General features: G+C 43.9%; 1 protein-coding gene and 1 long non-coding RNA gene across 3 annotated transcripts in view; both read right to left on the bottom strand.

Annotated features, from left to right (window-relative positions):
• Window positions 1–78: 78 nt before the first annotated feature.
• The window catches only part of LOC109868692 (ras-related protein Rab-3C), a 71,417-nt gene continuing 46,953 nt past the window's right edge, over window positions 79–24,542 (bottom strand). For both annotated transcript variants that reach the window (XM_020458416.2, XM_020458415.2), the window contains exons 4-5: window positions 8,753–8,877; window positions 79–3,769 (exon numbers count right to left, since the gene is read on the bottom strand). In XM_020458416.2, the coding sequence (XP_020314005.1) occupies window positions 3,579–3,769; window positions 8,753–8,877 (316 nt within the window). In that variant the 3' untranslated portion in view covers window positions 79–3,578. The remainder of the gene's footprint in view (window positions 3,770–8,752; window positions 8,878–24,542) is intronic.
• LOC116356628 (uncharacterized) lies at window positions 15,928–23,094 on the bottom strand. The gene is made up of 5 exons (XR_004205046.1): window positions 22,863–23,094; window positions 20,724–21,750; window positions 20,445–20,619; window positions 20,262–20,320; window positions 15,928–16,463 (listed from the first exon to the last, which is right to left on the bottom strand). It is a non-coding gene; the product is annotated as an uncharacterized LOC116356628 (long non-coding RNA).

The raw sequence follows: 24,542 nt of genomic DNA, 5'->3' as shown, positions 1-24,542 counted from the left end.
TCCCCCAATCTTGAAACCATTGAAATTGTAACACCCCCTCCCCCTCCCCCCCCCAAATAAAAAAACAATACACAAGAATACAATTGGTATATTTTTATTGTCATCTTGAAAACACCTGTGTCACATACACTTAAAAGTAAATATCCAGCTCATGAGTGGTTCATACAAGGAAAATAGAATACTGTAGGTCACTATAATAGTACAATTATGTATTATCAGTTTAGGTCCATCTGAAGACTCAAAAGAGATACAGCAAACATTTTCTGTTATAGGATAGCTATTATACAAATCAAGAATTCAAAGAAACCACTTGACTTCTTTTTTTTTATACCAGACACGCCATTGACACGTTTTTATTACTACCAGTGTGTCTCTACAGCCGAAGAGTCCGATTCAAACACTCCCAGCTACAGTACAGACATGTTGAGAACGTGTGAAAGAACAGCAGGAGAAAACGACATTTAGCAGTTGTATGGTGAATTTGGCTTTTGAGGGTTTGTTCACCGCTTGAATTCTAATTGTGTTAGGCTACATGGAGGAAAGGTCCCAGAGAATATTGGTGAGGTGAGCAGCTGGCGTTACGCTTGAACAGATGCGACGGCAGAATAGGGCAGGCTAGGATCTCTGAACTGGCTTCTCCACGTACACAAAGCAGAAAATGCCAGACCGAGGAGCAGCGCACTACAAACAATTGTTTCAAAAAGGTGAAGGGAAAGTGACCTGCTGTCAAGGACACCGTACTGTACATAGTTGAGTGCCAATTAACCTAAGAGGGGTCAACATTTGATCATTAGTGTGTTATCATTAGAGCCCCTGGTATACAGAGAAGTACGCTGTTTCTCTTTTTGTGTGTGTTATGAATGGAATGACAATGCCGTTTATGACTTATTCAATAACAAAGGCTAAAGTGACCTGTTATTAACCAGTTTGTCTTGTTTCTGTCCATACTGCATATACCGTAGTAAGGCTTCATCTCTGTCTCGATGTTTCACAGAAGCTGAACAGACAACACTTCAATATCTTGGGACCCGCATACTAAGAGGGCTGTTGTTACTGCACCAGAAAACACAATATAAAGCTGTACACATGCTGAAATCTATAAAACAACAAATAGTATATATTTCATCAAGGAGGTGGATGAATGTACAAGGGGAGGCAGCCAATCACACATAGAATTATCTCTCATTCACACGTACAGCATTCTCTCTACCACTTTGTCGACAACTGTCTTGGCAGCGGAACCATCTAGAGAGGTTTCCCATCTTTAGATAACAGTGTTGACATTGTGAGAAAATGACTTGGCTTTCTGACAGGCTGCATTTTCTCACTATCACACGTCACAATCATGCCCACTGGGGTTCAGTTGGGAAGACATCGGAACTTGCTTTCTCTTGTTCCACTATTAGGACTCGTCTTACGTTTTCTGCTACAAAAGTAGGAGACTTTCCACTACGCCCCTTGCCCATTGAACCCCTACTCACACACCACTCGTAAAAAGGAATTCAATCCTAACAGTTATGCATGGCACAGACTGATGGCTATTCACAGAGAAACAGGCTTTTAAAATATTGCACTTATTGGCCCATTGCACCTCAAGACGAGACCTGAAGGTGCACAAATACAATACAATAAGTATACCGATATAGATATATAGAAATAGATCTTGCACAATTCCATGCAAGTGTGCTGCAGAAAATGGTTTGCTACTGAAAATGCAACGATTCAGAGGCAGTTCGTTTTCACAAGTGCAACAATCGATTGCAGCATTTTCTACAAGACACTATTTGGCATGACACTTGGTCTAGCTAATAGTAACATACCCTTTTTCACCAAATAATCTCACAACACCTAAAAACAGCTTCCTTTCTATTTGTTTTATAGCACATTGGCACGTAGGGGTCCATTTAGGATATCTGTCTCTGGTTTCTTCAAGGGAACTTTTCTATAACAATAGAAAAGTAACAGAGTCGAAAACAGAAGTAAAACATTACTGCAAGTACAGTAAATGAATGGTGAATAATGTCAGAAGGAGTGTCTCTAATAAAAAGTGTTTGAGGAGAAGTCCAGAGAATGAGATGGTATGAATTATGGAAGTGGCTCCTTATTCATAATCCTGTAGTCAAGTCAGGTCAGACTTTTGAAATACTGATGCCGTGACTCACATCCCTGAAATAGTTGTCTGGGACCTCTCCTTGGGTTCTCTGTATGTCTCACAATGTCTCTCAATCTGTATTGTTCCAGGAACTGGCATTATTATGAGCTTTCTGCTGTTAATTTAGGACCATTTCATTAACAGTCGCAGCACTGGACCTAGCACTGCAGTACGGAACTCATTTGAGGACATCCGTAAACCCAGACTGAAACGTACGGCTGACAACTGAGGATGACCTACAATGGATTCCGCACTGAAGAAATTATTAGGTCTTAGTTACTCCAGATGACTGACCAGTTGGCAGTATTGCACAGACCATTGCTTGTACATAGATATAACATTGAGAAACACATCAGAAACTGTTCTCTGCACTCACAGATGCATACTGTTTTCAAACAACAGTCATAGGGTTAGTAATCATACCACTTTACAGCCACATTAAATGTACCACTTATTTAATAAAGTAATCTGTTAAATACCACACTGGCATTATTATCATGACTACCTACCTATCCTACAATATAGTACTGTACATGTTAGTATTAGACAACTGTTATACTATGGCAGCTAATCCACAGTCACTGAACAAACTACTTTATTAATATCCTGAGAATAAAGCCATGCATCTGTCTAACCACAGATAAATACATTGGTTCTAACCACAGATAATCACATTGGTTCTAACCACAGATAATCACATTGGTTCATTCTAACCTCGGATAGTCACATTGGTTAATTCTAACCACAGATAATCACATTGGTCCATTCTAACCTCAGATAATCACATTGGTTCATTCTAACCTCAGATAATCACATTGGTCCATTCTAACCACAGATAATCACATGGGTTTCACATCTAGTGTGGCGATGGAAAAAATATGAAACAATATACAAACAACTAACTGAAAGGCATCACTTTCGTAAGGTAGGTAATACTTTTTTACGGTAATGTTCAATGCTTAAAAGTGACACACACACACACACACACAGCAGGAATAGTGGGAGGGAAGAAATACAGGATATGCAAGAGGGAACTGGCAACTTAACCATACACAGATCATCATGTCATTGACAGAGCATTCCATAAACAACACACTATTTTCTCTGGTTAATATAGTATATAGAAGATCCTGTATTTTTGTTTTATATAAATAAATAGATAAATGTACCGAGTGACGTGACATTAGTGGTTCATGGTCATCGCATACTGACATGGCATTACTGTACATGTCTATTTTTCAGTTTTGTGAACGTACAACATATGTGTCAGACAATTTGAAACATAAAAAAAATCTGAAAAAATGTACTAGGCACATCAGAAGTCAGATATGAAGAATAATACAATTGAAGGTATTACAGATCTACCTAAGGGATAATACAATATTTTGGCAATCTCATACGTCTTAGATTGTTGTCATTTTCCTGGTTAACAACCGCAGTTGGGCTGCTGCAAGGGAGGAGGGTTGTCAGTTAGCCTAGCATTGGACGTTCCTGTGGTGACAGACGGGTCAGTCTCTAAACTGTCGGACATCTTGTCGCAGATGAGGTCGACGAGACGCTCAAATGTTTGTTTTACGTTGACATTGTCCTTGGCACTCGTCTCGAAGAACTCAAACCCTAAGAGATAGAAAGGGTCAGGCAGAGAAGGGAGATATCAGGGTTTTGTCTCTGCGTGCGTCTCTGTCTCTGCGTGCGTCTCTGTCTCTGCGTGCGTCTCTGCGTGCGTCTCTGTCTCTGCGTGTGTCTCTGTCTCTGCGTGCGTCTCTGTCTCTGCGTGCGTCTCTGTCTCTGCGTGCGTCTCTGTCTCTGCGTGCGTCTCTGTCTCTGCGTGTGTCTCTGTCTCTGCGTGTGTCTCTGTCTCTGCGTGTGTCTCTGTCTCTGCGTGCGTCTCTGTCTCTGCGTGTGTCTCTGTCTCTGCGTGTGTCTCTGTCTCTGCGTGTGTCTCTGTCTCTGCGTGCGTCTCTGTCTCTGCGTGTGTCTCTGTCTCTGCGTGTGTCTCTGTCTCTGCGTGTGTCTCTGTCTCTGCGTGCGTCTCTGTCTCTGCGTGTGTCTCTGTCTCTGCGTGTGTCTCTGTCTCTGCGTGTGTCTCTGTCTCTGCGTGCGTCTCTGTCTCTGCGTGTGTCTCTGTCTCTGCGTGTGTCTCTGTCTCTGCGTGTGTCTCTGTCTCTGCGTGTGTCTCTGTCTCTGCGTGTGTCTCTGTCTCTGCGTGTGTCTCTGTCTCTGCGTGTGTCTCTGTCTCTGCGTGCGTCTCTGTCTCTGCGTGTGTCTCTGTCTCTGCGTGTGTCTCTGTCTCTGCGTGTGTCTCTGTCTCTGCGTGCGTCTCTGTCTCTGCGTGTGTCTCTGTCTCTGCGTGTGTCTCTGTCTCTGCGTGCGTCTCTGCGTGTGTCTCTGTCTCTGCGTGTGTCTCTGTCTCTGCGTGCGTCTCTGTGTGCGTGCGTCTCTGTGTGTGTCTCTGTCTCTGCGTGCGTCTCTGCGTGTGTCTCTGTCTCTGCGTGCGTCTCTGTCTCTGCGTGTGTCTCTGTCTCTGCGTGTGTCTCTGTCTCTGCGTGCGTCTCTGTGTGCGTGCGTCTCTGTGTGCGTGCGTCTCTGTGTGCGTGCGTCTCTGTGTGCGTGCGTCTCTGTGTGCGTGCGTCTCTGTGTGCGTGCGTCTCTGTCTCTGCGTGCGTCTCTGTGTGCGTGCGTCTCTGTGTGCGTGCGTCTCTGTGTGCGTTCGTCTCTGTGTGCGTGCGTCTCTGTGTGCGTGCGTCTCTGTGTGCGTGCGTCTCTGTCTCTGCGTGCGTCTCTGTGTGCGTGCGTCTCTGTGTGCGTGCGTCTCTGTGTGCGTGCGTCTCTGTGTGCGTGCGTCTCTGTGTGCGTGCGTCTCTGTGTGCGTGCGTCTCTGTGTGCGTGCGTCTCTGTGTGCGTGCGTCTCTGTGTGCGTGCGTCTCTGTCTCTGTCTCTGCGTGCGTCTCTGCGTGTGTCTCTGTCTCTGCGTGCGTCTCTGTCTCTGCGTGTGTCTCTGTCTCTGCGTGTGTCTCTGTCTCTGCGTGCGTCTCTGTGTGCGTGCGTCTCTGTGTGCGTGCGTCTCTGTGTGCGTGCGTCTCTGTGTGCGTGCGTCTCTGTGTGCGTGTGTCTCTGTGTGTGTGTGTCTCTGTGTGCGTGCGTCTCTGTGTGCGTGCGTCTCTGTGTGCGTGCGTCTCTGTGTGCGTGCGTCTCTGTGTGCGTGCGTCTCTGTGTGCGTGCGTCTCTGTGTGCGTGCGTCTCTGTGTGCGTGCGTCTCTGTGTGCGTGCTTCTCTGTGTGCGTGCGTCTCTGTGTGCGTGCGTCTCTGTGTGCGTGCGTCTCTGTGTGCGTCTCTGTGTGCGTGCGTCTCTGTGTGCGTGCGTCTCTGTGTGCGTGCGTTGCGTGCGTCTCTGTGTGCGTGCGTCTCTGTGTGCGTGCGTCTCTGTGTGCGTGCGTCTCTGTGTGGCGTGCGTCTCTGTGTGCGTGCGTCTCTGTGTGCGTGCGTCTCTGTGTGCGTGCGTCTCTGTGTGCGTGCGTCTCTTGTGTGCGTGCGTCTCTGTGTGCGTGCGTCTCTCTGTGTGCGTGCGTCTCTGTGTGCGTGCGTCTCTGTGTGCGTGCGTCTCTGTGTGCGTGCGTCTCTGTGTGCGTGCGTCTCTGTGTGCGTGCGTCTCTGTGTGCGTGCGTCTCTGTGTGCGTGCGTCTCTGTGTGCGTGCGTCTCTGTGTGCGTGCGTCTCTGTGTGCGTGCGTCTCTGTGTGTGTGCGTCTCTGTGTGCGTGCGTCTCTGTGTGTGTGCGTCTCTGCGTGCGTCTCTGTGTGCGTGCGTCTCTGTCTCTGCGTGTGTCTCTGTCTCTGCGTGCGTCTCTGCGTGTGTCTCTGTCTCTGCGTGCGTCTCTGTCTCTGCGTGTGTCTCTGTCTCTGCGTGTGTCTCTGTCTCTGCGTGCGTCTCTGCGTGTGTCTCTGTCTCTGCGTGCGTCTCTGTGTGCGTGCGTCTCTGTGTGCGTGCGTCTCTGCGTGTGTCTCTGTCTCTGCGTGCGTCTCTGTCTCTGCGTGTGTCTCTGTCTCTGCGTGTGTCTCTGTCTCTGCGTGCGTCTCTGTGTGCGTGCGTCTCTGTGTGCGTGCGTCTCTGTGTGCGTGCGTCTCTGTGTGCGTGCGTCTGTGTGCGTGCGTCTCTGTGTGCGTGCGTCTCTGTGTGCGTGCGTCTCTGTGTGCGTGCGTCTCTGTGTGCGTGCGTCTCTGTGTGCGTGCGTCTCTGTGTGCGTGCGTCTCTGTGTGCGTGCGTCTCTGTGTACGTGCGTCTCTGTGTGCGTGCGTCTCTGTGTGCGTGCGTCTCTGTGTGCGTGCGTCTCTGTGTGCGTGCGTCTCTGTGTGCGTGCGTCTCTGTGTGCGTGCGTCTCTGTGTGCGTGCGTCGCGTGCGTCTCTGTGTGCGTGCGTCTCTGTGTGCGTGCGTCTCTGTGTGTGTGTCTCTGTGTGCGTGCGTCTCTGTGTGCGTGCGTCTCTGTGTGCGTGCGTCTCTGTGTGCGTGTGTCTCTGTGTGCGTGCGTCTCTGTGTGCGTGCGTCTCTGTGTGCGTGCGTCTCTGTGTGTGCGTCTCTGTGTGCGTGCGTCTCTGTGTGTGTGTCTCTGTGTGCGTGCGTCTCTGTGTGCGTGCGTCTCTGTGTGCGTGCGTCTCTGTGTGCGTGCGTCTCTGTGTGCGTGCGTCTCTGTGTGCGTGCGTCTCTGTGTGCGTGCGTCTCTGTGTGCGTGCGTCTCTGTGTGCGTGCGTCTCTGTGTGCGTGCGTCTCTGTGTGCGTGCGTCTCTGTGTGCGTGCGTCTCTGTGTGCGTGCGTCTCTGTGTGCGTGCGTCTCTGCGTGTGTCTCTGTCTCTGCGTGCGTCTCTGTCTCTGCGTGTGTCTCTGTCTCTGCGTGTGTCTCTGTCTCTGCGTGCGTCTCTGTGTGTGTGTCTCTGTGTGCGTGTCTCTGTGTGCGTGTGTCTCTGTGTGCGTGCGTCTCTGTGTGCGTGCGTCTCTGTGTGCGTGCGTCTCTGTGTGCGTGCGTCTCTGTGTGCGTGCGTCTCTGTGTGCGTGCGTCTCTGTGTGCGTGCGTCTCTGTGTGCGTGCGTCTCTGTGTGCGTGCGTCTCTGTGTGCGTGCGTCTCTGTGTGCGTGCGTCTCTGTGTGCGTGCGTCTCTGTGTGCGTGCGTCTCTGTGTGCGTGCGTCTCTGTGTGCGTGCGTCTCTGTGTGTGTGTCTCTGTGTGCGTGCGTCTCTGTGTGCGTGCGTCTCTGTGTGCGTGTGTCTCTGTGTGCGTGCGTCTCTGTGTGCGTGCGTCTCTGTGTGCGTGCGTCTCTGTGTGTGCGTCTCTGTGTGCGTGCGTCTCTGTGTGTGTGTCTCTGTGTGCGTGCGTCTCTGTGTGCGTGCGTCTCTGTGTGCGTGCGTCTCTGTGTGCGTGCGTCTCTGTGTGCGTGCGTCTCTGTGTGCGTGCGTCTCTGTGTGCGTGCGTCTCTGTGTGTGTGTCTCTGTGTGCGTGTGTCTCTGTGTGCGTGCGTCTCTGTGTGCGTGCGTCTCTGTGTGCGTGCGTCTCTGTGTGCGTGCGTCTCTGTGTGCGTGCGTCTCTGTGTGCGTGCGTCTCTGTGTGCGTGCGTCTCTGTGTGCGTGCGTCTCTGTGTGCGTGCGTCTCTCTGTGTGTGTGTGTCTCTGTGTGTGTCTCTGTGTGCGTGCGTCTCTCTGTGTGTGTATATTCAGTGACCTTTTTCGAAAATATTTAGATATGTATTATTATACTGCTTCACAGATTTCTTACCCTTCTGTGCTCTTTCCACCAATAAGAAAGAGGCTGAGTGCGGCGCTGTTCTGGAGTGTGTTGGTGTCAGCCAATTAGAAGTGTTTAATTATGGCCGAGCAATAGAGGAGCCTAGTGAAGGCTCTAATTAATAATACATGGCAGAGGTGTGCTCAGGCTGTCTCATAAACCCATTATCATTCTGCATCATAAAAACTAAACACCACATACACTTTTGCGTGACCTACAGTATATTGAACCTATCGTCGCTGTTTGATGAAAACCATTAACAACAATACAATTAGGAAAATTCAGAAGATATTTTGAAAAGAAAATCTTGGTCCTTAAGTAATGAAATGCTCAGAGTACATTAAGGGGAGTTACTGTTTTCAATAAATGTAAAACATTTTATGGAATTGCACCACCAGGAAATGTGGTGGAGTACCCCAGATTACTTCCTTGAACCCCGGGATAACTTCCTTAGACTTCCGGACTAGGTTTTGGGATGTGTACTAAATCCCATTCTTGAAATTCCTGATTTGGTTTTTGGACCTTCCAGATCACTTTTTTTGCACACTCAGATTACTTTTTTTGGACCCTTCTCAAATAACCCAGTAAAAAGTTTGTAATGTTATCATTAGAAGTTTACCATCAAATACTACATTAAATTGATGCAGACTGAATCTTACATTTCTACAAAATTAGACATGCCAGCTTGGACATTCTAATAAATCATCCACTGATATCAACATGACAGTTATCCAACATATTTGAGTCAAACCTATTTCTCCAGCCAGGGTGTGTCCCTTTCTGAGAGTACTGATTTGAGGAGGATATGATTGACAGCGAAGTTGTCCACTCACCAAGCTGTTCGGCCAGCATTCGACCACTATCCACTGACACCACTCTCTCCTCCTCCATGTCAGCCTTGTTCCCCGCCAGGATTACCTGGGCGTTGTCCCATGAGTACGTCTTAATCTGGGTGGACCTGTGATGGCACAGGACAGAGACATTCAATCACTGAATCTCCAAAATTCCCATACATTTCCCAAATTCCCAAAATTGCATGGATTAAATCATTTTTTCCCTCATCAATCTACACACAATACCGCACAATGACAAAGTAAACACCGATTTGTCATTTTTGCAAATGTATAAAAAAACAACTAATATTTCACATTTACATAAGTATTCAGACCCTTTACTCAGTACTTTGTTGAAGCACCTTTGGCAGCGATTACAGCCTCGAGTCTTCTTGGGTATGACGCTACAAGCTTGGCACACCTGTATTTGGGTAATTTCTCCCTTTCTTCTCTGCAGATCCTCTCAAGCTCTGTCAGGTTGGATGGGGAGCGTCGCTGCACAGCTATTTTCAGGTCTCTCCAGAGATGTTCGATCCGGGTCAAGTCCAGGCTCTGGCTGGGCCACTCAAGGACATTCAGACTTGTTGTGAAACCACTCCTGCGTTGTCTTGGCTGTGTGCTTAGGGTCATTGTTCTGTTGGAAGGTGAACCTTCGCCCCAGTCTGAGGTCCTGAGCACTCTGGAACAGGTTTTCAAAGTTCTCTCTGTACTTTGCTCCATTCATCTTTCCCTCAATCTTGACAAGTCTCTCAGTCCCTGCCGCTGAAAAACATCCCCACAGCATGATGCTGCCACCACTATGCTTCACCGTAGGGATGTGATTGGCAAGGTGATGAGCAGTGCCTGGTGTCCTCCAGAAGTGATGCTTGGCATTCAGGCCAAAGAGTTCAATGTTGGTTTAATCACATCAGAGAATCTTGTTTCTCATGGTCTGAGAGTCCTTTAGATGACCTTTGGCAAACTCCAAGCGGTCTGTCATGTGCCTTTTACTGAGGAGTGGCTTCCGTCTGGCCACTCTACCATAAAGGCCTGATTAGTGGAGTGCTGCAGAGATGGTTGTCCTTTTGGAAGGTTCTCCCATCTCCACAGAGGAACTCTGTCAGAGTGACCATTGTGTTCTTGCTAAGTTTGGCCGGGTGGCCAGGTCTAGGTAGAGTCTTGGTGGTTCCAAACTTCTTCCATTTAAGAATGATGGAGGCCATTGTGTTCTTCGGGACCTTCAATGCTGCAGAAATGTTTTGGTACCCTTCCCCAGATCTGTGCCTCGACATAATCCTGTCTCGGAGCTCTACGGACAATTCCTTCGATCTCATGGCTTGGGTTTTGCTCTGTAGAGTCAACTGTGGTTCCTTATATAGACAGATGTGTGCCTTTCCAAATCATGTCCAATCCATTTAATTTACCACAGGTAGACTCCAATCAAGTTGTAGAAACATCTCAAATAACCCGTTTCCACTTTGTCATTATGTGGTATTGTGTGTAGGTTGATGAGGAAAAACATGTATTTAATCAATTTTAGAATAAGGCTGTAACGTAACAGAATGTGGAAAATCTGAAGGGTTCGTAACACTTTCGGAATGCATGTATATATACAGTACCAGTCAAACGTTTTGACACACCTACTCATTCAAGGGTTTTTCTTTATTTTTACTATTTTCTACATTGTAGAATAATAGTGAAGACGTCAAAACTATGAAATAACACATATGGAATCATGTAGTAACCAAAAAAGTGTTAAACAAATCAAAATACATTTTATGTCCTTCAAATCAAAATACATTTTAGATTCTTTGACTTGATGATAGCACACTCTTGGCATTCTCTCAACCAGCTTCATGTGGTAGTCACCTGGAATGCATTTCAATTAACAGGTATACCTTGTTAAAAGTTCATTTATGAAATGTATTTCCTTCTTAATGCGTTTGAGCCAATCAGTTGTGTTGTGATAAGGTAGGGGTGGTATACAGAAGATAGCCCTATTTGGTAAAAGACCAACTACATATTATGGCAAGAACAGCTCAAATAAGCAAAGAGAAATGACAGTCCATCATTATTTCAATCCAGAACATTTCAAAAACGTTGAAAGTTTTTCAAGTGCAGTGGAAAAATCCATCAAGCGCTATGATGAAACTAGCTCTCCTGAGGAAGGCCACAGGAAAGGAAGATCCAGAGTTACCTCTGCTGCAGAGGATAAACTCATTAGAGTTATTGCAGCCCAAATGCTTCACAGAGACACATCTCAACATCAACTGTTCAGAGGAGACTGCGTGAATCAGGCCTGGTCAAATTGCTGCAAAGAAACTACTAATGGACACTGTCAGTGATTTATTTAGAATTCAAGGCACACTTAACCAACATCGCTACCACAGCATTCTGCAGCGATACGCCATCCCATCTGGTTTGCACTTGGTGGGACTAACATGTATTTTTCAACAGGACAATGACCCAACGCACCTCCAGAAGGTGTAAGGGCTATTTGACCAAGAAGGAGAGTGATGGAGTGCTTCATTAGATGACCTGACCTCCACAATCATCCGACCTCAACCCAATTGAGATGGGTTGGGATGAGTTGTACCGAAAAGAGTGAAGGAAAAGCAGCCAACATGTGCTCAGCATATGTGGGAACTACTTCAAGACTCTTGGAAAAGCATTCCTCATGAAGCTGGTTGAGAGAATGAGTGTGCAAAGCTGTCTTCAGGCAAAGGGTGACTATTTTGAAGAATCTCAAATGCAAAATATATTTTGATTTGTTAAACACTTTATGGTTACTACATGATTCCATATATGTTATTTCATAGTTTTGATGTCTTCACTATTATTCTACAATGTATAAAATTGTTAAAATAAAGAAAAACCCTTGAATGAGTAGGTGTGTCCAAACTTTTGACTGGTACTCTAGATATAAGAAAAGGGGCAGCATAGAATCAGGGTGAAGACGAGGTCCTCGTGTTTTCTAGTCAGTAACAGGTTACATCAGGGTGAAGACGAGGTCCTCGTGTTCTCTAGTCAGTAACAGGTTACATCAGGGTGAAGACGAGGTCCTCGTGTTCTTTAGTCTGTAACAGGTTACATCAGGGTGAAGACGAGGTCCTCATGTTCTCTAGTCAGTAACAGGTTACATCAGGGTGAAGACGAGGTCCTCATGTTCTCTAGTCAGTAACAGGTTACATCAGGGTGAAGACGAGGTCCTCATGTTCTCTAGTCTGTAACAGGTTACATCAGGTTGAAGATGTGGACCTCATGTTCTCTAGTCAGTAACAGGTTACATCAGGGTGAAGATGTGGTCCTCATGTTCTCTAGTCAGTAACAGGTTACATCAGGGTGAAGACGAGGTCCTCATGTTCTCTAGTCTGTAACAGGTTACATCAGGGTGAAGACGAGGTCCTCATGTTCTCTAGTCAGTAACAGGTTACATCAGGGTGAAGACGAGGTCCTCATGTTTTCTAGTCTGTAACAGGTTACATCAGGTTGAAGATGAGGACCTCATGTTTTCTAGTCAGTAACAGGTTACATCAGGGTGAAGACGAGGTCCTCATGTTCTCTAGTCTGTAACAGGTTACATCAGGTTGAAGATGTGGACCTCATGTTCTCTAGTCAGTAACAGGTTACATCAGGGTGAAGATGTGGACCTCATGTTCTCTAGTCAGTAACAGGTTACATCAGGGTGAAGATGTGGACCTCATGTTCTCTAGTCAGTAACAGGTTACATCAGGGTGAAGATGTGGACCTCATGTTCTCTAGTCAGTAACAGGTTACATCAGGGTGAAGATGTGGACCTCATGTTCTCTAGTCAGTAACAGGTTACATCAGGTTGAAGATGAGGACCTCATGTTCTCTAGTCAGTAACAGGTTACATCAGGGTGAAGATGTGGACCTCATGTTCTCTAGTCAGTAACAGGTTACATCAGGTTGAAGATGTGGACCTCATGTTCTCTAGTCAGTAACAGGTTACATCAGGGTGAAGATGTGGACCTCATGTTCTCTAGTCAGTAACAGGTTACATCAGGTTGAAGATGTGGACCTCATGTTCTCTAGTCAGTAACAGGTTACATCAGGGTGAAGATGTGGACCTCATGTTCTCTAGTCAGTAACAGGTTACATCAGGTTGAAGATGTGGACCTCATGTTTTCTAGTCTGTAACAGGTTACTCCAGTGACAATAACACTTGGGATGTTCCATGTTGACTATTTCTTGTTCCCAGCATATTTCTGTTAGGCTAAGGATTATATTACCCCAACCTAGATTTGTCATTTTCAAAGTTTTCATAAACAAATGCCCAGAGGACGTTCTCCTCTGGTGGTGTCACAAAACCATTTGGGAATCACATTGAAACATTCTTTGATTAACATGTTTTGATATCTTTGCTACTGATCCCTCAAGCCCAATAAGGGACATAAACCTCACGTAAAACATTTTATACAGAACCCTTGAGGGTTTAATTACCTGAAAGTCTTGATTTTAAAAATGCACCAGCGACATAACTGAATCATTTAAAAGGTGCTTCAAAGATACCTTGGAAATCACAGCGCTGTACTCTGATAAATAAACACTGTATTGTATTCAAAATAAATACATATTATAAATATTATTAAAACGTATTACAGAGCATTTTGTAACCTGGAGCCATGGCAACATCGTGGCTGCCGGAGAGAGGAATATGGTAGGGTGCTATTGTGGGCGTGAGGGTGAAGAGCAATACCGGCCCCAACTGTACACAACATAAACAACACAGAGCAAATGCTGTCTGCCCAGAGAGAGAGAGAGAGAGAGAGAGAGAGAGCAAGGATGGAGATAGAAAAGCAGGGTTAGAGATAGGGGGGGAATCAGGATACATGGGGGTAGGAATCAGGATACATGGGGGTAGGAATCAGGATACATGGGGGTAGGAATCAGGATACATGGGGGTAGGAATCAGGATACATGGGGGTAGGAATCAGGATACATGGGGGTAGGAAGCAGGATACATGGGGGTAGGAATCAGGATACATGGGGGTAGGATTCAGGATACATGGGGTAGGAATCAGGATACATTGTGGTAATAATCAGAATACATGGGTAGGAATCAAAATATATTGTGGTAATAATCAGGACACATGTTCATATTATATACACTGTGCTATGTTAGAATGAGAAACCAGTAGACAGGGCAATGAATAGGGAGAGAGGGAGGGATAGAGAGAGGGAGGGATAGCGAAAGAGAGGTAGTGATAGAGAGAGGAAGGGATAGAGAGGGGGGGCGAAAGAGAGGGAGGGGAAGTGTGTTAGGTTGGGATGAGCGAGAGAGACAGAGAAGGACAGAGAGTGAAAAGGTAATAGATGGAGAGGGAGAGAAGTGGGTGGAGATAGAGAAACCATCCACAGGGTGGGTTCATATTAAGACTGACAGACAGAGAAATGAGAAAGGAAGGAGGGGAAGAGGTTGTGTGTTGAAGAGAGAAAAAGATGACTCAGCATTTACATTTCTTGTTATGAAACTCATAATTGGACTTAATCAACACTCAACGCTCTTCCCTTTCTCTTGGTTCATAGATTCTGTCCCTGATGGTACCATATTCCAAACATAGTGCACTTCCTTTGGCCTAAGGGCTCTGGTCAAAGGTAGGCAACTACATAGGGATTAGGGTGCCATTTGGGACTTAATCATAGGACTGAACAAGTCTGTTGTTTCACCCAATTATTCATTACTATAAACTCATAGTTTTTTTTTTTTGCTGAGTCCATTGGGTCAATGCGATTATGATGGATTGCATTGCTATAGTGTTGCACTGTGTGCAAATATAGATGTTTTTTTGGGACCAGAAGAACACTGTTCCTTATTTAGCACTCTAAAAAGTGTTTGTTGCCATGTATTTGGATTATTAAAGAACCAACTCTATGAACTGTGTGGAGCTTTTCTCACAGTTAAGCCATGAGTTCATTGACGCGAAGGAGACTTTAGCATTTATATCAGAAAGTCTTCAAATAGCAGCATTCTCATCAATGGTTTTAGAAATGCCAAGGAGTCTTCCCCAATCCCAATACTTATGTCATTTACTTTCTTTGTCTCCTTCCCTGAGTGAGCCAATACATGAAACCAACGGTCAGTCAGAATTTCCACAATATTTCACCTATCCATTAGGGCTTGCATAGTTACAATATAACCATGTAACCGACGGTTATGGATGAAGCCCGTCATGGTGCAACGAACCGCTGGGGTTGAGTTAGTTTTTTAGTTAACATGGACTCTTAACGTGATGAAAGTTTGTCACTCCTTGCTGAAACAAGCAAGATATTGGAGCAAACAAGTTTCGGTTGCCTAGACAACCCCCCCCCCCCCCCCCCCACACACACACACACACACACACACACAATGCAGCAAAAGCACATATGACACATGTAGCCAGGAGAGGAGAGAATGTGTGTAAAAAAAAGTGTTTATTTCGTTTTAGTTTTTTGCTATTCCAACGGTTATTGCAGAGACCGCAGTCATTTGTCTGGCCAATTACCATTATCCAAAATTCCAGCAGCAATCCACTGTTTGTTTTTGTTTACTTGGACAGTGTTTCTAAACTTTTTAGCAAGTGTGGCACAAACCCAGCGCAAGTCAACGGATCTAGCCTTTTCGGGGCTGTCATGCCAAATAATGTCCCCCAGGCCAAAAAGTGTCCTCCTCTGCGTCACAATGGGATTCAGTTAGCTATTAGCGTCCATTGCGATATCAACGGTGTGATGACATAATGATTAGAATCTTGAGATCATTATAGTCTAAATGACGTTCTTTTCATCATCACTATGCAAACAAGGCTGATTTCCGTGACAATTTTGCTGTTTAAACAAGTTTTGTTAAGCTAATAAAATGAAAATATTACTTTTAACTACTTTTAGGTACCTTGTTAACATTACAACATGAAATCCACATCTTAAACGTTACTACGTTTCGGAAATGGTAAAGAAAACGTGTAATCCGCTTGACACATTAAAGTTACATACCTTACAGATAGATCCCAAAGCCAGCTAATTTCCACTCCATTCATATGCAAATCCATTTGATTCATACACTAGCTTGTCTGCCTGTCATGTTTATATTTTCACCTGCCCTTCCCTTATCTACACTGAAATAATAGAATTTCAGTAAGTAGTTCTCTATTATGATAAATATATTTTTGTATATCGCATAGGTCATTAGTACATCCTTGTGGTTGAATATATATGCATTTATTGTAGGTTCTAGGGTACAACAATTAATAATGTGGAGGAAATGGGATACCTTTCAATTTACAATAATGAACACCTTGTGAAACACCAATATTACAGATTTGAATACATAAACGTTCATCGTTTTTGGTATAGTCATTAACTTATTTATACACTCACATGGCATTCATAGACTAAAGTACTGAATTCTGGTGTGTGGAATATAGAGGAGGTGGTTGTTGTGTGGGTGGGAGATTCTGCCTGTCACTTCTCAACAGGCAGCCAGTCCCAGAAGGGGGACTTGAAGAGGGAGACTGCAAAGACCAGGCACTGCTGCTCTCTTCGTTCTGAGTGTTTGCAGTGCTAGTGTTTTTAGTTCATCCGTGTATCTCACATATTATGAGCCCAGTAAACTTTCTTAGCAGATAATGACAACATGACAATAACAGTAGCTGATGTAATGGAAAGTTGGAGGGTGTTTGGTAATGGAGGACATCAGGTGGATCCACATCTGGGTGATGGGCAGAACCCCTAGGTCCTGGAGAACAGGAGCAGAGTTAAAGGGGACAGGGTAGGAGACAGGGACGTAAACAAGCAAACACACAGGTTACACTTTACAGTGAGAAAATTTGATGGATTAGTGCAGTGTTATAAAAGGGAGATACAGTTGAAGACGGAAGTTTACAAACACTTGGGTTGGAGTCATTAAAACGTGTTTTTTCAACCAATTTCTTGTTAACAAAGTATATTTTTGGCAAGTCAGTTAGGATGTGCATGACACAAGTAATTTTTCCAACAATTGTTTACAGACAAATAATTTCACTTATAATTCACTGCATCACAATTCCAGTGGGTTTAAACAGCTTGGAAAATTCCAGAAAATTATGTCATGGCTTTAGAAGCTTCTGATAGGCTAATTGAGTTTTGAGTTTATTTTTACAGGGACAGTGCACATTAATCAACGTTTCAGTAAAAGTGCCCGGTTTTAGCCAGCTGGCTAATTTTCAACCGCAGTCCCTGGGCAGGTTATTAAAAACAATTACAATATAGACAATCATTGAGCAGTGACCACACGCAGAGCAACATAGGACAAGCGAGACAGAGCAACATAGAACAAAAAGCAGCAAGACAAAATTCATAAAAGCAACAAAGTGTTTCCACACCTCACAAGGTACAGACAACAGACAACATGGAAAGCGGCAAAACAGCGCTGGGGATTATGTTCACAAATCTGATTGACCTTTAGCCATGTCTTCATGCATTTTGTGAAAGTGTGATATGTGGTGCAGTTATGTGTGTCTGATGGCAGTGTATTCCAGACATGGGAAGCTCTCACAGAGAAAGCGGATTTACTAAAGGTGCTTTTCCTTAAGGGAACTATACAGTCACCTCTCATGGCAGACCTTGTGGATCTGCTGCCATATGTTTGGGTTTTCTGTTTAACAAAAATACTTAATTTGTGTCAATTGGAGGTGTACCTGTGGATGTATTTCAAGGCCTACCTTAAAACTCAGTGCCGCTTTGCATGACATCATGTGAAAATCAAAAGAAATCAGCCAAGACCTCAGAAAATAAATTGGAGACCTCCAAAATTCTGGTTCATCCTTGGGAGCAATTTCCAAACGCCTGAAGGTACCATGGGACCATGCAGCCGTCAAACCTCTCAGGAAGGAGATGTGTTCTGTCTCTTAGAGATGAACGTACTTTGGTGCGAAAAGTGGAAATCAATCCCAGAACAACAGCATAGGACCTTGTGAAGATACAAGAGGAAATAGGTACAAAGGTATCTACAGTGCCTTGCGAAAGTATTCGGCCCCCTTGAACTTTGCGACCTTTTGCCACATTTCAGGCTTCAAACATAAAGATATAAAACTGTATTTTTTTGTGAAGAATCAACAACAATTGGGACACAATCATGAAGTGGAACGACATTTATTGGATATTTCAAACTTTTTTAACAAATCAAAAACTGAAAAATTGGGCGTGCAAAATTATTCAGCCCCTTTACTTTCAGTGCAGCAAACTCTCTCCAGAAGTTCAGTGAGGATCTCTGAATGATCCAATGTTGACCTAAATGACTAATGATGATAAATACAATCCACCTGTGTGTAATCAAGTCTCCGTATAAATGCACCTGCACTGTGATAGTCTCAGAGGTCCGTTAAAAGCGCAGAGAGCATCATGAAGAACAAGGAACACACCAGGCAGGTCCGAGATACTGTTGTGAAGAAGTTTAAAGCCGGATTTGGATACAAAAATATTTCCCAAGCTTTAAACATCCCAAGGAGCACTGTGCAAGCGATAATATTGAAATGGAAGGAGTATCAGACCACTGCAAATCTACCAAGACCTGGCCGTCCCTCTAAACTTTCAGCTCATACAAGGAGAAGACTGATCAGAGATGCAGCCAAGAGGCCCATGATCACTCTGGATGAACTGCAGAGATCTACAGCTGAGGTGGGAGACTCTGTCCATAGGACAACAATCAGTCGTATATTGCACAAATCTGGCCTTTATGGAAGAGTGGCAAGAAGAAAGCCATTTCTTAAAGATATCCATAAAAAGTGTCGTTTAAAGTTTGCCACAAGCCACCTGGGAGACACACCAAACATGTGGAAGAAGGTGCTCTGGTCAGATGAAACCAAAATTGAACTTTTTGGCAACAATGCAAAACGTTATGTTTGGCGTAAAAGCAACACAGCTCATCACCCTGAACACACCATCCACTGTCAAACATGGTGGTGGCAGCATCATGGTTTGGGCCTGCTTTTCTTCAGCAGGGACAGGGAAGATGGTTAAAATTGATGGGAAGATGGATGGAGCCAAATACAGGACCATTCTGGAAGAAAACCTGATGGAGTTGTAAAAGACCTGAGACTGGGACGGAGATTTGTCTTCCAACAAGACAATGATCCAAAACATAAAGCAAAATCTACAATAGAATGGTTCAAAAATAAACACATTAGAATGGCCAAGTCAAAGTCCAGACCTGAATCCAATCGAGAATCTGTGGAAAGAACTGAAAACTGCTGTTCACAAATGCTCTCCATCCAACCTCACTGAGCTCGAGCTGTTTTGCAAGGAGGAATGGGAAAAAATGTCAGTCTCTCGATGTGCAAAACTGATAGAGACATACCCCAAGCGACTTACAGCTGTAATCGCAGCAAAAGGTGGCGCTACAAAGTATTAACTTAAGGGGGCTGAATAATTTTGCACGCCCAATTTTTCAGCTTTTGATTTGTTAAAAAAGTTTGAAATATCCAATAAATGTCGTTCCACTTCATGATTGTGTCCCAGTTGTTGTTGATTCTTCACAAAAAAATACAGTTTTATATCTTTATGTTTGAAGCCTGAAATGTGGCAAAAGGTCGCAAAGTTCAAGGGGGCCGAATACTTTCGCAAGGCACTGTATATCCACAGTAAAACGAGTCCTATATTGACATAACCTGAAAGGCCGCTTAGCAAGGAAGAAGCCACTGCTCCAAAACAGCCATAAAAAGCCAGACTACAGTTTGCAACTGCACAAGGGGACAAAGATGGTACTTTATGGAGAAATTTGACCTAAGTTAAACAATTTAAAGATAATGCTACCAAATACTAATTGAGTGAATGTAAACTTCTGACCCACTGGGAATGTGATGAAGGAAATAAAAGCTGAAATAAATCATTCTCTCTACTATTATTCTGACATTTCACATTCTTAAAGTAAAGTGGTGATCCTAATTTACCTAAAACAGGGATTTTCTTTTACAAGGATTAAATGTCAGGGATTGTGAAAAACTGAGTTTAAATTTATTTGGCTAAGGTGTATGTAAACTTCCGACATCAACTGTATGTACTTTTCAACACATTTGGAAGGTACAGCCTACCTCTTGCTGGTCCCCCTCCGACTCAGAGCACAGAGAATCAGACTGAACCAAATTCACTGGTTCTGGTGGATGGGATTACTCCTACTTTACAAATGACCTCGACTAACCTGTACCCCCGCACATTGACTCGGTACCGGTACCCCCTGTATACAGCCTCATTATTGTTATGTCATTTCCTTGAGTTGCTTTTTAATTTCATTTTTAAAAAATTACTTTAGTTTATTTAGTAAATATTTTATTAACTCTATTTCTTGAACTGCATTATCGGTTAAGGGCTTGTAAGTAAGCATTTCATGGTAAGGTCTACCTACAGCTGTTGAATTTGGAGCATGCGACAAATACAATTTGATTTGACAGTTGCTAGTCCTAAAGTCATGTGGATAGGTTAATTGAAGAGGTACATTTTTGTAAACTCAGCATAACTACAATTTCTTGCTTTCTCAAATGTCAACCAAAGCTTAACATACTTTGGGCTTCACTGAAGTGTAGGGTGTCAGTGTTTTCAGTTGCTTCCACTGAGGTAACCCTAGGAAGACAAAGAGAAACATATCAGTGTTAGGGAAACTAAAACTAACTTCAGGTTATTTTGTGTGCAAATGCAAATAGTTATTATCTGAGATTTTTTAATATTAACTTTAACAGATGGTGACCTCAGCTAGGAGGTGAAAGAGCAGCGAGGTTTCCCAGCTCTCGCCTTCCTTTCATCCGTCTTCCAAACCAAGTCATTTGCCCGAATGTCGTAGCACTTGGTCCCCTTCTTGATTCTGCTCCGGTAGCTCTCCTTCTGTTTCTCCTGCGCCTTGTCCATGTTCAGTCTCACCTTGACTGATAACAGGAATAAATGCAATTATTTTTCATATTACAAATACATTTCTTACATATCTCTTGGAGGGCTAGAACATACATTTACAGCAGATAATCATTTTTACCTGGTCAGTCCGTACCTGAAGGGGGTCCTCGAAGGCGTTCTGATCTGGTTCGACAACTTCCACCACATCAGGTGGAGTTTCAGTGATCTGAAAGTACTGTCGCGGAAAATGCTATCTCGTGTTTTACTGCTTAAAGTATAGTCTCTTGTTATATGCTAGTGTTTTTTCAAACCTGATACAAACGTGTCTTGGTGTGACATAGTCATAAGACTGGGCTTACAGCTAAGAGACATTAGGGTGCAACCACAGCATGTGAAATCCTGTGGGTTTACTATCAACAGAAAGTCACATGTATGGAACCTTGCAGAAAGGAGTATAATATAGTGTTGTTGTGAATGCAGTTAGACGGTTGAGCTCTCGGGCTATCAACCTTGTGGTATCTTGAGTTTACATAGACAACAAATGACCTTTTCCACACTATCTGCTGACTGCCACATATACAGAAAGGGGTTGTATGTATTTTCTCTATAAAAGCATGGAACCGGCACTGTTCGTGGAGCTTTTCAACTATGCACTGTTGAGTGGGAGGTTGATTCTCCACTTATGATAAAGTGTTGTTTGAAAGAATCTGCAGTCTCTCTTCCCTTTGATTAGATATTCCATGACAAATTGGTGACAGCTGTGGGATGCTAACTCCGCTTGCTGATTGCTCCCAGGAGACAGAGGTTAAACTGCGCACAGGGGCTCCGTTAGACATGGCTCATAAGTCCCACCTCAGACCTGCCGGGAGTGTCAGTGAGTGGATTCGTCATTCCGGACACATAAGATAAATTCAGGGTGGGACTTGTTTTATTTGATCCATCATAGAAAATCCTGTTCTAAGAACAGGTTGTGCACATTGTTTTTGTTGAAGCAAAGACACCTCTAGTTAGAAACTTTGTTGTAGCAGAGTTATTTCTGAATAGGAGTAATTCTAGGGCAACCATCCTGTTGAAGCAGGGTGACCCTGTAGGAGCAGGGGACATCTCAGATTGGGATCTTTCTTTGAAGCAGAAGTATCCTGGTTAGCGACCGTGGTTGTGTTTCTCTGTTGAAACAGAGAAGCAGCCATGGGATGATATGACACGGTTACGAGTTATGTGATCCCAGAGCACAATCCTGAGATATAAAACATGTTCCTGCAGATAACAAAATATAAACAAATTTAAAGAAAAATAATGTGTGAAAAAATATATATAAACATTGTAAAATCAAATGTATTAATTAGTGTACTTGTAAAACAGTTGGTTAGGATTGGGAAACCAGCTATAAATGTAAACCCTACACAGAAATGTGCATAGGAGGAACTACCTTGTGGATACAAGATTTATAATTACATAGTGCAAAAAAACATTTTGATGGAGGAGAAATACTATTTTCAAATTATAAGAAAGGTAGACGTTCCTAACCAAATACTGTTTGTTTTGTGTTTGTTTTTGTTTCCTGGGTGTGTGTATTGACCAGAGATTTATATTATGGACGCACGATGGACGCTATCAGCACGACTGGCTGCACTGTGTGATCGAATAAAGGAGCACATATTCTCCAGTAGTAAATTGGCAGATGTTCCAGTATTGGTTCGATTACAAGGTATTAAAACCATTACCAATTAGGCACACACCATAACTACTCTCCAGGGAAGTGGGTATCACTACCTTAGAAAATAGATAAATTGGCATATATTAGAGCGGTGAATGAGTAAATCTAAACTCTTTGGCCACGGTCAGGAAGAGGTAAACTATAGCAAAACCATAGGAAAGGAAGCACAAAGATATTCTACCAATTTGGCTTGAATATGAAAAAATCCAACCACGGATAAAATTGGGCAGCATCTCCCTGCTGACTGGAAATATGCGAGAGTGGATACAAATTCTTTGCTTTAACTAATTATGGCAATTTTTTAGTTACACTATGAACCGCATAGCATATCATTACAGCAGTATGTACCGGTAATAACTGTTAGCTAGCTACCTAACGTTAGTTGGCTACTAATATATCGAACTTGTCAGTATATTACAATATTAGCTATTGTTATCCAACGTTTATTGACATCAGTATTCACATCATTCTTAGCTTATCTAAATGGTATATAACATGAAAAAAGCCTAACCAGCTCTTCTAGGGTGGGTAAATGGTCAAAGTGAGGATGTGTTCTCTTACTTGTGTCTGGAAGTAGCAAGCGAGCTAGCCAACTTTAGCAAGTTAGCTTGGGTGCTTGACTGCCTTTGTGAAGTCAGAGAGCTTAGATCAACCCTGCTCCTTGGCCAGAGAGGGCAGTGTGTGCTCTAAACAGTCTGAATTTCCAAAGCACACAAAGTAGTAAATGTCTAACTATTATTTGTTATTCTAACAAGCTAACAAGAGGCTGCATAGCAACAGCATCAACTTTTGGTACACATGCAAAGCTCAACATCAAGGTTACCATTTGGTTGCAATATACTAAAATGAACTAATAGTATATAGTATGAAGTATATACTAATTAAGCATGTAGTATATAGTATATTAGTTTCTGCATTTGAACACAGCTTGGGTATGTGAGTATCCTGATTGAATGTGTACGTCTGCTTTGATGGCAGCTTTGAAACCTGTTATCAGCATGGAAATTGCGGGGGTAGCGGAAAACTACCGAAGCGCAGTGTGTGGGGCCATTCGTCATTCGAAAAGTGAGTTTAGAGTGTCACACCCTGATCTGTTTCACAGGTCTTTGTGATTGTCTCCACCCTCATCCAGGTGTCGTCCAGCTTCCCCATTATCCCGTGTATTTATACTTGTGTTCTCTGTTTGTGCACTGACAGTTTGTTTTGTTCATTCATACCTACCAGCGTTTTCCCCCTAGCTCCTGTCCTGTCTATAGTGCCAGTTTTTTTAGTTTTCCCGGTTTTTACCGTTCTGCCTCACCTGACCCTGAGCCTGTCTGCCGTCCTGTACCTTTGTTCTAATTAATAAGCGTTTGTTACTTTGACATTGTCTGCACCCAGGTCTTACCTTCAAATGTGATAGTTGGGGCAATATTTGTTAAATTTATGACAGGAAAGTATGGGGAATTCACTTACCCTAATCAATGAAACTATTAATTCTTATGGGATTTTCTCAGTCCGGTTAATACATTTAAATAAAATAGCCCATACGGATCGCAGCGCCAGCTGTGCCACCAGGGGCGATGCACAATTGGCCTAGCGTCGTCCGGGTTAGGGAGGGTTTGGCCGGTAGGGATATCCTTGTCTCATCGCGCACTAGCGACTCCTGTGGCGGGCTGGGCGCAGTGCACGCTAACCAGGTCGCAAGGTGCATGGTGTTTCCTCCGACACATTGGTGCGGCTGGCTTCCGGGTTGGATGCGAGCTGTGTTAAGAAGCAGTGCGGCTTGGTTGTGTTGTGTTTTGGAGGACGCATGGCTTTCGACCTTCATCTCTCCCGAGCCTGTACGGGAGTTGTAGCGATGAGACAAGATAGTAGCTACTAAAACAATTGGATACCACGAAATTGGGGAGAAAAGGGGGTAAAATAATATAATGCTTGAACACATAAGGCTTGAAAATTCATTTTTTTCCTCAGTAAGAGTTAGGGAGAATTAATACTTGAATGTAGACAACTTGTAATGACGTAAGAAACCAAAATATGGTTTCCATAAAAATGTTAATCATTGCGGAGTAAATGTGATATATTGAAGGAATTTTATTATGTCGCAAGGAAAAATATTATCTGCTTTTATTGACCTTGCCAGATCTGTTTCCAAATCAATGAATGTCGATTCAACTCGTTGACTGCTAAATCCCCTTTGCGCATGGGAAATCTTTGCAAAGAAACACGTGGATGAACTTTAAGGCTATTTTCTGGTAA

Source organism: Oncorhynchus kisutch, linkage group LG23 (genome assembly GCF_002021735.2).
Source record: "Oncorhynchus kisutch isolate 150728-3 linkage group LG23, Okis_V2, whole genome shotgun sequence".
Lineage (NCBI taxonomy): Eukaryota > Metazoa > Chordata > Actinopteri > Salmoniformes > Salmonidae > Oncorhynchus > Oncorhynchus kisutch.
The sequence above is the reverse complement of the archived record's forward strand: the minus strand, read 5'-3'. Positions and strand labels throughout refer to the sequence as shown.